General features: G+C 38.4%; 3 protein-coding genes across 15 annotated transcripts in view; 1 reads left to right on the forward strand and 2 right to left on the reverse strand.

The window, feature by feature from the left end:
* Nucleotides 1-4: 4 nt before the first annotated feature.
* Nucleotides 5-1,212, reverse strand: Ufsp1 (UFM1 specific peptidase 1). Its single transcript, XM_066726799.1, has 4 exons — nt 1,036-1,212; nt 749-913; nt 512-688; nt 5-401 (listed from the first exon to the last, which is right to left on the reverse strand). Exons 2-4 carry the CDS (start codon nt 872-874, stop codon nt 60-62), a joined length of 645 nt encoding a protein of 214 aa, XP_066582896.1. The 5' UTR covers nt 875-913; nt 1,036-1,212; the 3' UTR covers nt 5-59.
* A 132-nt stretch (nt 1,213-1,344) lies between these two features.
* Nucleotides 1,345-7,005, forward strand: LOC136773253 (transmembrane protein adipocyte-associated 1 homolog). Of its 8 annotated transcripts, none has more exons than XM_066726775.1 (7): nt 1,345-2,069; nt 2,382-2,584; nt 2,644-2,939; nt 3,015-3,211; nt 3,298-3,358; nt 3,422-3,608; nt 3,705-4,726. In XM_066726775.1, exons 2-7 carry the CDS (start codon nt 2,436-2,438, stop codon nt 4,339-4,341), a joined length of 1,527 nt encoding a protein of 508 aa, XP_066582872.1. In that variant the 5' UTR covers nt 1,345-2,069; nt 2,382-2,435; the 3' UTR covers nt 4,342-4,726. The 8 variants fall into 8 exon arrangements, with proteins under 8 accessions (XP_066582872.1, XP_066582874.1, XP_066582873.1 ...); XM_066726777.1 differs by having other exon boundaries at nt 1,345-1,731; nt 1,817-2,584; XM_066726776.1 differs by having other exon boundaries at nt 1,345-1,731; nt 1,833-2,584.
* LOC136773252 (peroxisomal leader peptide-processing protease) overlaps nt 6,711-13,921 on the reverse strand; it is a 32,834-nt gene continuing 25,623 nt past the window's right edge. For 5 of the 6 annotated variants that reach the window (XM_066726769.1, XM_066726768.1, XM_066726772.1 and 2 more), the window contains 5 exons: nt 10,069-10,365; nt 8,486-9,223; nt 8,166-8,355; nt 7,240-7,521; nt 6,711-7,157 (listed from right to left, as the gene is read on the reverse strand). In XM_066726769.1, the coding sequence (XP_066582866.1) occupies nt 7,066-7,157; nt 7,240-7,521; nt 8,166-8,355; nt 8,486-9,223; nt 10,069-10,353 (1,587 nt within the window). In that variant the 5' untranslated portion in view covers nt 10,354-10,365 and the 3' untranslated portion in view covers nt 6,711-7,065. Of the gene's footprint in view, nt 7,158-7,239; nt 7,522-8,165; nt 8,356-8,485; nt 9,224-10,068; nt 10,366-11,633; nt 11,747-13,921 lie in introns of those variants that run through there. The other variant, XM_066726773.1, reaches the window with a different exon arrangement.

Raw genomic sequence — 13,921 nt, forward strand, 5'->3', positions numbered from 1 at the left:
TGTATCTCATTTAATCTGTTTTATTTGTACAAGTTATCAAATAAAGGATTTGCATTCCGTCATTTAACTTGAGGCAAGCACATGTTGTAGAAGGAGCTATCTAAGAACTCATTGATATTGTGCCATCTTACCCAATTGTTATGTAAATTTTCCTTAATCAAGGCCTTTCCAACAAAGTGTGGATCAACTATCAATAAGTAAATATTATCAATGTCCGAAGCAAAATGTATTCCTATAATACACTTGCTGGAGCAATCTTTATCACCACCCATCATAATTGGACATCTAAACCTTTCAAAATGATTTTTAATCTCATGGACATAATTTTTCAGTGTTCTTCCAATGTTCACATGAATTACTTTACTAGGTATATTATACAGTTTTTCTAAAACTAGACATACCTGTAAATAATAGTTTTTTAATGAGCAAGAAAGTAGCAGTTTAATAGCAATCATGAAAGAGAAAGGAAGATAGAGACAGAGAGAGAGAGAGAGAGAGGTGGTAGACTAACTTCAAAACTACCAATCCATTCCCTTGATCCAACAAAATTCACATCCTTATCCTTTAATAAAACTAATGTTTCTTGAATATTTCTTATTGTAGGAACGGACACCTTGGCTCTAGTAGCATAATTTAACATGACCCAAGAAGAAATAGTTTGCAATGTTCTATATCCACAGCCCCAACCCTGCAAATAATAGTGTATTTATTGAAAAGATTTTCACTAAAATTTACTTTATACAGATACCTGATCATTGAAGCCGTCGCAAGCATAATGCCAGTACTCGTAATTGCCTTTAATCAAAGAAGTTTCCCCATTACCAGGTGAAGCGAGTCCTTCGTGAATATTTTGAATAAGGTTAGTGGATGGCATAGTGCTAATGCACAACAAATTATTATTTCCTATAGTTTCCTGTAGTACAAAATAAACAAAAACAAAACTTTTTGAGACATCCATATGGATTAATATGGACTGGAATGAGAGAAATCTTAAGGAACTACGTGAAACACCTATGAAGCCAATCCAACACCCACCTGTTATTGAAGCTGGATGGGACATTGAAGAATTTTCTTTCGTTTGACTTTTATGATCTCAAGAAGTTTAGATCATGTATAATGTATATCTCGTAATATCTCACTCATTTGCTCGCTAATTCACCTCCCACAGCAATTGATGTTTAAAACCGCAGTTCACGCACTTCGCGCCTAAAGGCGCATCATAAGTGTTACTATTTGTTACGATCAGTTACGATTGTCACGACTCGCAACGGCTAAAAGCTCAACCTGACTCAACCTAAACAATGGTATATGTAGGCAAACTGTCGAACGACTACTTTCTCTTTGATTCATTCCGTGAATTGCCTGAATGGCGTGAATTGTGATTGCGGTAATGCAGTCGCAATCGCGTGCGCTTTTTGCTGCATTGCTTCTTATTGGTTTAAAGTACTCTGGTTTTTGTTACTTTTGGTTACGTTACAGTTACAACAGCAGTCACAGCAATGAAAGGAGCATGGATAGACAAATCAAGGCAGAGACTCATTGATACTGTGTTAATACATGTTAACGTTCTTAGTATTTAAGCCCTTATTAAACGTTCCATCTAATTTTTATCACGAGAGACTGTATAGATTAAACCAGGTTTGACGGTTTACATAAAGTAAAAATATCATTTCAAAAGAAAAAATTAGAGCTCATCTTCTTCATGCAATCCATTGTAGTACACTGAAGGGAGTAAGTGTTGAAAGCTCGCGAAGGAATTGAACCATACGTATATACAGTGTCGTAGTATTTTATTGAATTATATGTGATCATATAGTATTGGTTTACTACAGATTTCCTGGTTAATACGCCTTAAAAACTACCATTTTCGTTCGCGACAGTGCGATTTAGTAAGCAGCAACCATACGACCATACCAAGCAAACAATTGAGACAATGGCAGACAATGACAATCAGGGATAGCTGACAAGTGACATTTTGACAAGTTTCTCGAATCTCTCGCAGTACATGTATACAACCTGCTCATCTCCAGTTTACCATACAGCAATTCATTCGTGACCACGGGCATTTGGTACTGATAAAGCATATTATAATTGGTATCCCAAAGCAGAGCCACTAATATCGGACGAGAGATATTCAATTGATTTGATTTACAAATTTTACTTTCTTTCGATTTCTTTCTACTCTCGTTAAACCTTTATTGTTATCTCTGCATATAACATAAATGTGTGCCAAATAAAGGCATTTTTGAAAAGATTGCTACTACTAGGTTATGTTGAGCTTATTAAATGCTCCAAATGCCTCTTTCCTTCACGTATTACTATCACCAAAGTAGATATTATGCAATTTAAGCTAAACCATAAATATTGTGTTTCATTATTAGTCTGATATGAACCAAAAGATGGAATGAATTAAGAGCATAATTTGAAGGTGAACTATGTACGCTGCAGAGCATGAAATTGTGTCTGAGGGCTGGCATCAATTATCAGACTTAAGTAGTACCATGACACCCAATGCAAGCTCATCTGCAGATGACGAAGAACACTTTTGCAAACTCATTCTTTACAAAGAAATACAACCCTCTGGGTAAGTCTTTGAAAATCTTATTTCTAGAAGTCCATCTTACCCGTTTTATTCATTTTCAGAGTACGAATATGGGATGTTGTTATACTTGTACCAAATTTACTGTTTCTTCTATTCCTGCTAATGAGATTTAATCGTGCTAGACTTAAATTACGTGCTACTAGCAGCCCAATATTTTTAGCATTTTATGGACTTGTATTATGTAATATAGTGATTTCTGTGATACGATGTATCGTATCTATGACAGTGAACGCAGCAGCCCCAGTTGGCGGCAAAGCTGATAAAGCTCTGTGGGTTACTGTACGCTTTTTTTTATTATCCACTGAAATGAGTGTAGTCATATTTGGATTAGCTTTTGGTAAGTATTTCCTTACCATTATGGATAAACATTATTAAAATCATTTGTATTCATCTCTAATTATCTTATGCTTAGGACACCTAGACAGTCATTCAAGTATACGGAGAGTATTGTTAGCCACATCTTTTATAGCACTGGCGTTTACCATCATCCAAGGAACCTTAGAATTTGTTTTACCAGATGATACTTTTCGTATTCCTAGTAGAGATTTTTATGTATTTGGACATGGAGGAATGATGTTTTGGTTTTGCAGTAGTCTTGTCTTTACTATGGTGAGAGGATAGAGAAAATTACATTTGAAAATATATTTTGTTTATAGAAAAGTTAAAAATTACAATGCAGCTTTTTATTTTTTTAGATATATCTTTTTATATTAATACTGCCAAGAACACGATTGCGAGATCGCCTAGCAGTTCCAAGTAAGTTGGATTCACTGAAGAATTATACAAATTTTGAAATTTAATCTAAAAATATATTTTTAGCGAAAAAGAGTTTTTACGTATACGCGGGTACATTGGCCGCATTAGACTTGACACAATCGATTGGAGCGGGTCTTCTTAATTATACGCAAAATCCTATTGGTCTGTGCATCGTTGATTTTACTGCAGTTATTTATCTAACACTATTCACACCGCTCGTATATCACACTTTCCTATCAGAATTCTTTGGGTAAGCACAAAATATATAATTATAATAAACATTAAATTCTACGTTCTATGCTATTGTAGCTTTTTTAGTTATTTTCTCATTCTTTTAATTTTTCAGAGTATCGCAGCCATTGATAAATTTTTCTTACAAAGCACAAGTAGACGATGCGATGGACGAAGATACGGTGTCATTGCCTCATCAACAAAGCTTCTCCTCATTAAGGACGGACAGCGATTATATATACCAGGTCACTAATCCATCCATTTACATGGCTTTACACAATTCACAGGCTTTGAAGTCATCGGCTCGAAGACCAAGAGTCTCGTTACATTTGCCTGCTTCTACTAAAGTTTTCAACATCAACAAAAGCAATTGGAATGTCGCGAAAAAACACAATGCAACGAGAACCATGTCAAATCTTGGCAAAGGCTCTTTAAAAAGATCCACTGATTTGGTAGATTCTCAAAAGCAATTGTCCGAATTTACTTTGCGATCGGATGAAGAAGCTAGTGATACTTTGAATCCATCGCGATCAATGAATACAGAAAATTTCCAAACTGTTGGTATATTAGAAGAGCCTGGTCAGAATATCTTAAGTATTATATCGTTAAAAGATAGTTTAGAGTGCAATTTGAATAGCGAAAATCTTAAAGATGAAGGCAATTTGTCGGCTCCTGCCGTAAAACATATTTCAAATGTGATGCAAAAATTGCTTTTGAAATCTCCTAAATCAAAAGAAATTGGCGTGCCTTAGGACAAAGTTCCTGGAAAGTTAGAATCAAGTAGTTTGAATAAATGCTTGTTAGTCACCTCGTCATCTGGATCTCCTAAATCATCCAACACACAGAAGATGTAAAACGAGAACTTCTCCTATGCATAAAAAACCCTTAATATTAACTACACTTGAATAGACTTTGTAAAGTTTCTTTATCATCAACGTTATTCAATAGAAATGTAGTAAGGTAATGCGAATGATTTTTAGTGTGATTTTATTAATATAGTGGAATGCTTTTTCAGCGTGGACGTAATTAAATTTAACAGTAACAGTAGAATAGAAATATTGCACAAGAGCTTTTTACCCTTAATTGTGTACACAGCATGCTTAGAAGATTTTTATTAAACCTTTTGCCAATGCACAATGGTTTTATTTATTTCGCTTAAACTAGATGCTTCTTTTCTCTCTGTTTCCAAAGGACTTCGTCGTTGGATGAGCAATTTAAGGGTTTCCATAATTTTTCTTTTCTTGCTTATAATGATTGACTTTTATTTGTTTTGTTTGAAAATAATTGGAATTGTAATGGGAATATTTTGGAGATAGAATTTATTTTATTGTACGTTCGAGAAGCACGCTATTTAGCACTATCAACGCTGCTACGCATAGAAAATTGTTTGAGATATGTACACAGTATCGTTGATAGCAGAAACATGAACGCACTCTTAATTCGAAGCAGTATTTTTGCAAAAGGGTGTCTTCTTTTGTTCGCAGAATCACAGTGTCTATGATTCAACCCAGTTCGCCACGAATGCTACTCCCGTAAATCCACTTTACGCAGCGTCTCTGCAGAGTCCCGATAGCATTACGGGGTACAGTATAGACAGTCAAGAGGCGCAAAGTCAAACAAACGGATATCAACAGTGAATCTTACTCTAATTCGGAAAGTAAAGGCTTTTCACTTACAATCAGCTGTGTCAACAAGGATATGAATGAACAAACGATCAACTTTATGAGATCTGCAAATCTATCAGATTGTTTCACTTGAATTACTGAAAAACAGTAGGAAAAAGTAATCAAATGTGAACTTAAGTAGAACAACCCACTGTTAATTGTCAAGACAATTAACGATTTTTATACATTCCTTTTATTTAATAGATTTCGGATATGTGCTGATTCATGAGATTGATGATTATTCCAACGAATAAATCTAGTCTTTTAAATATTAGGGTTGTAACGGTAACGGATTAAGCTATACTATACATGCGTACATATGTATATGCATGTATAAATTTTCATGTGATAGTACTGAACAATTAACGTGTACTATAGTGTATATGCAAAGCAACGATTGTGACTCTAGAATTTTTATTTAGATATTTTGTGAATCAATTCACGCATTAGCTTCGCGACAGTTTTGATCTGGTATTTGTAAAATTGGATGTGTGAGTCTAATTAACGCTCAACCCCCTTAATTTAGGGAGCAAACGAATGAGACAGAAAGTAAGAAAGTGAAGTAAGTTGACATTTTACATCATCGATGTCATCAGATTTTGTACTTGACACTTTAACAGGAACCAAATCGCTTATCCTTTCTCCGTCCTTTCTGTTTTGCTTTTTTTCATTGGATATGTCTGTTTTGAGATAAGCCGAGTGAAACTAGCCAAATGCAGTCGCAAGATCATTGAAAATATCCCCGTCGGAATCGCTATTTTCTTACTTTTCCATTGGAATTAGAATGACTAAGGACAATAGACAACAAGTCGTTGAGAGCTACCATTAGGTTTAGCGTACTTATACCTTTGGATTCAAAAAGAGATCTACGATACTTTGGAATCGTTTCCAAAAAATCCATCCATAGCGCGTGTATATATATATTGTAGTCTATAAAAGAACCTAATATATAAATATTATACAATCATATATTTATTGATATTATATGTCCGTGCAGTACTTGTATTTCACCTTGCCTGGGACGGACAAGCATCTGCCACCTCTGAAAGCAAAACATTTACAAATGCTCTTGGAGTATTGCAGGCTGCATTAGATCAGATATTGAAAGAGCAATGAAGAATCACATAAGTATGCATGCATCTGTAAATTTTTTGTAGCCAGAGTATCGATGGTCAATATGAGAGTGGTTGTCTGAGTTTTTAGATTTGATACCCGCGAATCTCGAAAATCAAGTGATACAAATATTTCGTGTAAAATACTCGGGAGCTCGAACAAAGCAGAGTATTGTTTAAATATGAGTCCAGCAATGTTTTTTAAATATGCTCATTGGCGTAAAAATCTTTCTTTGTTTGCTTATATCATAAGGTTTTGGTTTTGGTCGATTTTATACGGTACGACTTACCAAAACAAATGATAGAGGAGGAGTATAAGAGTGAGAATAAAAAAAACGAAAAAGATACTAGGCTCATAGCGATTATTCATTCATTCTGTATATACATATAATAATAATGCATAATAATATCTACAAAGCAAAAATGCTGTAATGATAGATAAAATTAAATGCGATTGTCAATAGCAACTGGTCCATCCACATGGACCACGTATTACACACAATATGCATACAATGCAATTTGTGTTTCGTTTCTTTTCATTCAATTCTATTTCTGTTTTTCTTCTTAAGGTCGTAAGTGGAAAGAGAAGCAATACCGTATGATACAATGATACTTAATGAAATATAAAAATTAAATCATGCAAAAAGCATCTGTTTATTCAGCTCCCGAATCCTCGACGGTTCTCTGTACATTGAAAGGCTTATATCTTGGATGGGGGTAGACGCTCACGCAGGTCCCAAACGTCTTGAATCGCTGAATCATGACAATCGAATGCTTCTAAAACTCTAGGGTCTGTCGAAGAAAGGCAGCAATGATATTATATACTACATGTTAGACAAAAAAAATAGTAAAGATGTATAATTATTTGAAATACCCCCTGTGTTCCAGTATCGTTGTAAAATTGGCTTGAGAACAGTGGTGGGTATCGCCATGCTGAGACGCGGATAGAGAATGGAGTTTGCAGAAATTGCATTGGAAATAATCATTCCCAGCATTTGGCCCGTGGTGGGCCTAATAATTGGGCTACCACTAGCGCCACTTTGAACGCAACAAGTAGTTTGGAGCATGGCGGCCAGTGACTTAGAGACGTTGCCGCTGGTAAGGGTAGCGTTCGTCGAAGATATTAATGGAAAGCCCACTGAAAGCACTGCTTCGCCTAATTGAAATGAAGGGAAAAAATGAGTGGAAGACAGTTGGTGGTAAGAGTCTTTTGAGGTTAATGAAAAGGAGGTAGAGTATTACGGTACGAGAGACTAAAGGCGGACTAAACTGTATAGAGGCTAATTCCGATCCTAGGTAGCAAAGCAGCAATTGGCCTAATTTAGATGTTAGTTCTGCGTCGATGGAATAAGGTCAGTGTTGTAGAATGCGCATCAGGCGCCACTTTGGCGGATTAACAATACAAGGATTAATCTTGTCTCCTCGTTATCCGCTTATCGTCAACAGTCAAGAAGAAGGCTTTTCTGTCTGACCGCCCGCCTCTTCGTACTTCTTACTACTACCTACCGTGACGATAACAATAATAGTAATAATAATAAGCATCATTATCACCTTACTACAGAGTTTTTGCAGAGGAGGAGGATGATGATGATGATCGTCATGGTGATAATAATAAGGGAGCATATATAAAGTATACGCTATAGTTAGTTTTATCAATAAACGACTCTTTGAAGGATTAACGATCCAACGATAGCTGATTGGTATATTCTATCTGTATAGCGAGAGGGTATTAAACGCGTACACACACGCGTTCACATACGTAGTAAATATATATGTGGCTTTAACGATGATTTCTTTTACCTTTGAATGGGGGATTATCAGCGAGCTTGATGGGCCTCAGCGAGGGGGCCAAGTCTTGTGGTTGGACTCTCAATAGAGCAACGTCGTAAGGTCTGCCCTCGGGCGTCTTGTAGACCAATTTCGCCCACGCGTCTGATCTGCACTCACCCCTACGCAGCACGACCCTAACGTCCATATTCTCCAATGACGCCTGACATAAAACAAAGAGCGCGATCGGCGCAACGACACTTGTCACAAGTGTTACAACTTATATTCTTTCCTCTTTTACTATCTAGCTGATTCAGCAAAAATCATCAATGAGAGGCTTCAATTATGTTTACCTCTTTAACGACGTGCGAGCAAGTAAGAAAGCTGCCTGTAGCCTTATCCAAAAATATACCAGTACCCCAGTGACGTCCGCACCTTACTATCGCTACGCTCTCGTCGAATTGATCTGTATAGCTGGCTATCTGTAGTAATTGGGTTTCTCGTGCAACTGCAGTTATTGAAAAGTCTTCTTTCAGCAGAATCTCCCGTAAAGACGAGGTTAGATTAACCGCCAATGTATAATCGACCCATTCGTTCTCGCACCAACTCACCGAGGACAGCACCATACCGCATAGAATTTTTCGATTATTATCGCTGTCCCTGAGAATGTAGAGGGGGCCACCTTGGCAGCCAGGAAAAGCACTAGCATCCGTCATAACGATGCATTTTCTAGTTCCTATTAGATTACCGATGATGCCTCGTGACGTTGAATTGAAAAAAATTCGGTTACCGAATGGTGTTCCCTCAATCTCGACGATCGACCCTCGAACAGGATCATTTTCAGCAATCTCCTTATATAGATTCGTAAGAACCCTGTGGATTCTTATTGTTTTCTCTTGCTGTTGATGTTCTTTCGTAGCAGTGGCATTCTTAAGATGATTTTTAATCTCGAATATAAGTAATATAGGCATCAAATCTCGACTGTGCCTCGACGATCTATCAAAAGTCCACGTGGCGAGAACATCTAGTAGGGTCAGCTGCAGCAGATCACATTTCCATGCAGCAACTAGATACAGTTGACTGGATTGTTCCTACGGAGAGAGAAAAAGTAAAGTGATTTGCATATAGATTAACCCTCAGCTACACAGCACTGTAATCGTGTTAGGATTTTACAGCGCATGGGTTAACTTAACCTAGTATTTCCAGTCGTATATATCTTTTAATGTGATACATCAATTTAAAAGTTTTTTATCTAGCTTTGTATACGCCAGATGGCAAGAAAGAGGAAGTAATAAGTAGAAACGCTCTAATTATATAGTTATTGCTAAAATCGATAATACAGATGACGTAAAAATTAATAAATCATTTGAGGAAGAAAAATAGTTTTACACTAGTTTTTTGCTCAAATGAATACATATTTATTGCAATTATATTCTACACTTATTTGCAGTAAATGTATGTTCGTTAAAAAAAAAAAGAAAAGAATAATTAAGCTTTAAATGTTTAAAATGGTGTAATTCCAGGTTTTAAAAGTAATTATTTAACGATAGCATAAGTAAATTATATAGATTTCCTGTACAGAAGCTATCATGATTAAAGTTTGTAAATAATCACTTTATTCGCTTTAAAATAAAATGACTCGATCGTTGGAATATTTATTTCGATAGATTTATTAATCTTTCGCCTCATACGGTAAATTGTAAGGTATCTTTTAAAACGAAAAAAAATCTATAAAGCTGTTAAATTGCTATAACACTATATTCCGTAGTTAAAGATTAACCTATAAACTACCGGTTTGGTTATGGACTTTATTTCACTTAAAAAATTCAAAAGATTTAATAGAATATTTTGCTTTGAATGTGAATAAAATTTGAATCACGAGTACTGTCTTGCACAACACGCCACTACAAAGAAGAACGTTTTATGTCTTATGTACCCTGGTAGCGTCGCTACAAGCGGAACATTCTCGTAAGATCTCGAATGGAGTTTCCTCAACGACTTGAGTGGGCAGCAGAGTGAGTTTGCCTGCATCCATGCTGGTGAGAAAGTCGAAAATCTGGTTTATTTGACCGACCACTGGATTCAAGGTAGATCCGTGCGTCAGAACCCAATTCTCCGAGAGTAAAATTCCGGAACTGCCGCAATATGATCCTGAGGATGACTTGATACGGGAGAAAGGATGCGTTATAAGGACGCTCCTCGACCAAATCATCTCCCGCATTAATTCGTCAGTCTGAAAAAAAGAAAACAAACCAAAGAATTTGTGATACTTCTCAAGGAGTTTATTCTTAAAAATCTGAAATTATTCGACGCACTGTAAGCCGAGATTTATATAAGCTTACAGTGCGCGAGTAAGGAGATCTTCCGATCATGGTCGGCGGGCTCGCGTTATTGCTACGAGGCAGGTACATGCCACATGCATGCATCCGTGCGACTCTCATCAGTCTCACCGGCAGTTTTACTCGTAATGGGGGGATAGTAATACCATATTAGCTGGCAGACAGACAGCTTGGCACCTGCTTAACTGCATGCACCTCTTCGAGATAAACCGGACCCAGCGCGGGCAAGAAAAACTTTGCAAACGATACTTTCCTTACTCGGTTTCTATATACCATAGTATAGATTAATTATACCAGTCAACTGAAATAATTTCTAAAGCTAAAGATGAGACAAAGCGAAGATTCGCTTAGCAATATATTTGCCTCATTGGATATTATTCGACAAATAAGAAATCTCGAATCAAAGAAGTTTTATTTAAGAACTAGATGGAAAATTGTAAAACAAACTATGAAATAAAATTCCCTCTTTATACACGTTTTATCATTTGGATGAGATATAGATAATTTGTAAATGTCTTTTCTCGCAATGCTATATTTTCCCTTGTTACTTGGTGCAAAGGCTCGTACTGTTTAACAAGTTTTAATTGTAATAAAATACACATTCTACGTCAATATAACCTTGCTGTAGTTAATTATTATGTAGTTGTAGATATATGGCACAACGCTATACATATCATTAGATTTCGGCGCTACAATAAAAAATTATTTAGACAATAATAAAACAAAGCTTAATATTCGAAATTATCCTTGAAAGAAGCTTGATCAGATTTTCAGATTGAAATTTGAGAGAGAACATTGAAATTCGTCCAATTAGTAGATTCATACCAGGTGGCACAAATATTTCATCGATAGCAATTTGATTCTATGATTTTCAGGTGTATCCAGGTGTTGCAGCCTGAAAAATAAATATATTCTAAAGAGACCTTGTAGAATGTAAATTATTATTAATAATTTGCTTATTCAACAAAATTTCCATTGGTAGAATTTAATTGTATTAAGTTTGGTTTGTTTTAACAGTTATCTCTGTGTATACTATATGTATACATATAAGAGCGCGAATATGCAGATTAACCGTACCCCTGATACACAAGGAAATCTACGATAAATACGAAAAGATAAACAAGACTATGAACTATTCAAGGCTGTCTGACAGAAAACTCACTTTTTACATAATTTAGAGGCGTGGATGAGCTGCAAACGCGAATCGATCAGTTTTTCGCAGAAAGGGAGAGGGAGAAAGAGAGAGGTTACTTTTTTCGAATCGAGTAATTTTCCATGGAGGATTTCACATGGTGGGATGTTCCACAAATGCTGATCCCCCTTTAATCAAACAACCGGCAGAGAGCTTCTCATTCACGTGACAAAATTATATTGCAAAGCTCTGCAAAGCTGTGTATTTCTTATGCGCAAGGTCAGACGCTCTCCTCCGTATGTTCATAATCATTATCATCATCATCCCCTTGGTCTCGAAATGGCGGAATGACGAAATAACGGAATAAAACGCAGCAGAAGAGATGATGAGACTGATGAGGAGCAATTTAAGAAGAGAGGGCGCGCGTGGAGAATAACCGTCGTCGCGCTATATTAGCTATATAGTGGACGCTACTCGCTAGTCGCTACCCCCACAGCACCATGAGAAGGATTGCAAGGGGGCCAGTTTTTCGTGCATGCGCGCATGTAGGTAAATAGGCTGGCTCTATTTCTGTCATGTGGCAACCGCTAATCCGCTACCTGGTGGTAAGAAACTCATGGAAGGGCGGGAAGAGAGAGGGCGTGTTTCGTCAAGAGACAGAGAGCTAAGAGAAGAAGCGGAGGAGGAGGAGGAGGAGGAGGAAGAGGAGGTTATGGAGGTGGTCGGTGGTGAAGATTGCCAGGGCGCCACCGTAAACGTAAACGTAAACGTCAACGTCGACGTCGACGTCGACGTTGGCCACCCGTGGAGAGCTATATATTAAACGCGGGACGTCGCGACGCCGCGATCACAACTTCCTCGTTCGTCCATCCGTCCACCCGACCGACACTCTTTGCTTAAAACCGCTAAGCTTCACGGCTCACGCGTCTTCAACCGACTCGACCCGACCCGAACCGAACCGAACTGAACCGAGAACAACCGAACGAACCAGCCAACCCGATCAACCCATCAGGTAAGCGCTGCTTTCGTTATTTTAATAGCGTTTAATAGCTATTTCTTCGCATTGTTTAATGAAACCAATGGTCAGAGCTACAGCGAGATAGGGGGACCTCTCGTTCCGCTATAGCCGTCAGCCGTCGATCGCCAGCTCCGCTCCGGGGGAGGGGAAGCTCTGACTCTGGACTCTCCCGAGTACTCCCGACTCCCGAGCGAGAGTACCGGCCAGTTTCTTCGCGTTAACGTTTCTCCGCGTTTCACAGACCGCCTCGCTACCGATCCCGAGAATTCTTTACGGAACTCGAAGGCGAGCTACTTTCCGTTCTCAGGGAGGTTGACGCAGTTATTTATAGTAGAGCGTTGCCTGGCAAGGAAGTTCGGGGCGGCTTATCGCGCGCGTCGTTGAATAAATCTAGCGCTGAAAAGCATAGAGGTCAGCCTACGTACGTACGGGAGTCGCCTGAAACGCCTTCTAGCTGCCAGTGACTAAACGACACTTTGCTCGACAGTGATTAGGAGGAAAGAGCGCGATATGTGGATTCGAGAATTTGACAATTGAAAAGGAAGGAAGGGTTAGGTGGGAGAGGAGGGGGAGTGGTTTCGCTCGCGTGTGCGAGTGTGCGTGCGTGCGTGCGTGCGTGCTTGCTTGCTTGCTTGCTTACTCGCTCGCTTGTTCGCGAGGGAGGGAGAAGTGGAGATCGAGCGCAGAGCAGAGAGAAGGCGTGAGAAAATTGGCTGAACCGTACACCGACTGGTACGGATACAGACATTAAACCCATCAGCTCTCGAGCGACGTGCCTGCGCGCTGCTCCCCGATACAATACGAAAGTTCTTTCGCGCGTACAACTCACTCATTTCACAGCATCTCTGCTGCCGGTTTCGGATAAAACAAGAACAACCAACGAATGGTTACAATGATGTGAGTGGATCTATCGATGCTGCTTGGTGAAGCCATGGCGAGATATCGTCGATTGACAAGCTTCAGGCCCAAGTTCAGGATATCTTACGGGAGTCCCGAAAGTGAGAACGGCTGAACAGTCAACGAAAACAGTCTTTGTCTTTGTTGGAACCGTCATCGACGTGGGAAGTTGGTCAGTTTCAGTCTTGTAAGCAATACACTTCTCGAGTATCCGCGCTACTCTCTTTCCTTTCTAAATAAATTTAACACAGTCATTTCAGTTTTTCTCTCAATAAACACAGCTGACGGGAGAAAGTGCAACATTGTTTGTATGTGCGTGTGTGTATGCGCGCGCGCGCGCGTGTGTGTGTGTGAGAGAGAGAGAGAGAGAGAGAGAGAGAGAGAGAGAGAGAGAATTACAACT

This window comes from Prorops nasuta, unplaced genomic scaffold (genome assembly GCF_024137725.1).
Source record: "Prorops nasuta isolate Cenicafe-Biocafe unplaced genomic scaffold, Cenicafe_Pnas_1.2 PNAS00005, whole genome shotgun sequence".
NCBI lineage: Eukaryota > Metazoa > Arthropoda > Insecta > Hymenoptera > Bethylidae > Prorops > Prorops nasuta.

Excerpts from the sequence above, each read along its gene's own strand:
- Ufsp1 (XM_066726799.1), bottom strand. The coding sequence starts at position 874 with ATGCCATCCACTAACCTTATTCAAAATATTCACGAAGGACTCGCTTCA. Across the intron at positions 689-748 it reads GCGACGGCTTCAATGATCAG|GGTTGGGGCTGTGGATATAG; the intron begins GTATCTGTATAA and ends TATTATTTGCAG. Across the intron at positions 402-511 it reads AATGGATTGGTAGTTTTGAA|GTATGTCTAGTTTTAGAAAA; the intron begins GTTAGTCTACCA and ends TATTATTTACAG.
- LOC136773253 (XM_066726774.1), top strand. The coding sequence starts at position 2,436 with ATGTACGCTGCAGAGCATGAAATTGTGTCTGAGGGCTGGCATCAATTA. Across the intron at positions 2,940-3,014 it reads CATATTTGGATTAGCTTTTG|GACACCTAGACAGTCATTCA; the intron begins GTAAGTATTTCC and ends TCTTATGCTTAG. Across the intron at positions 3,359-3,421 it reads AGATCGCCTAGCAGTTCCAA|CGAAAAAGAGTTTTTACGTA; the intron begins GTAAGTTGGATT and ends ATATATTTTTAG.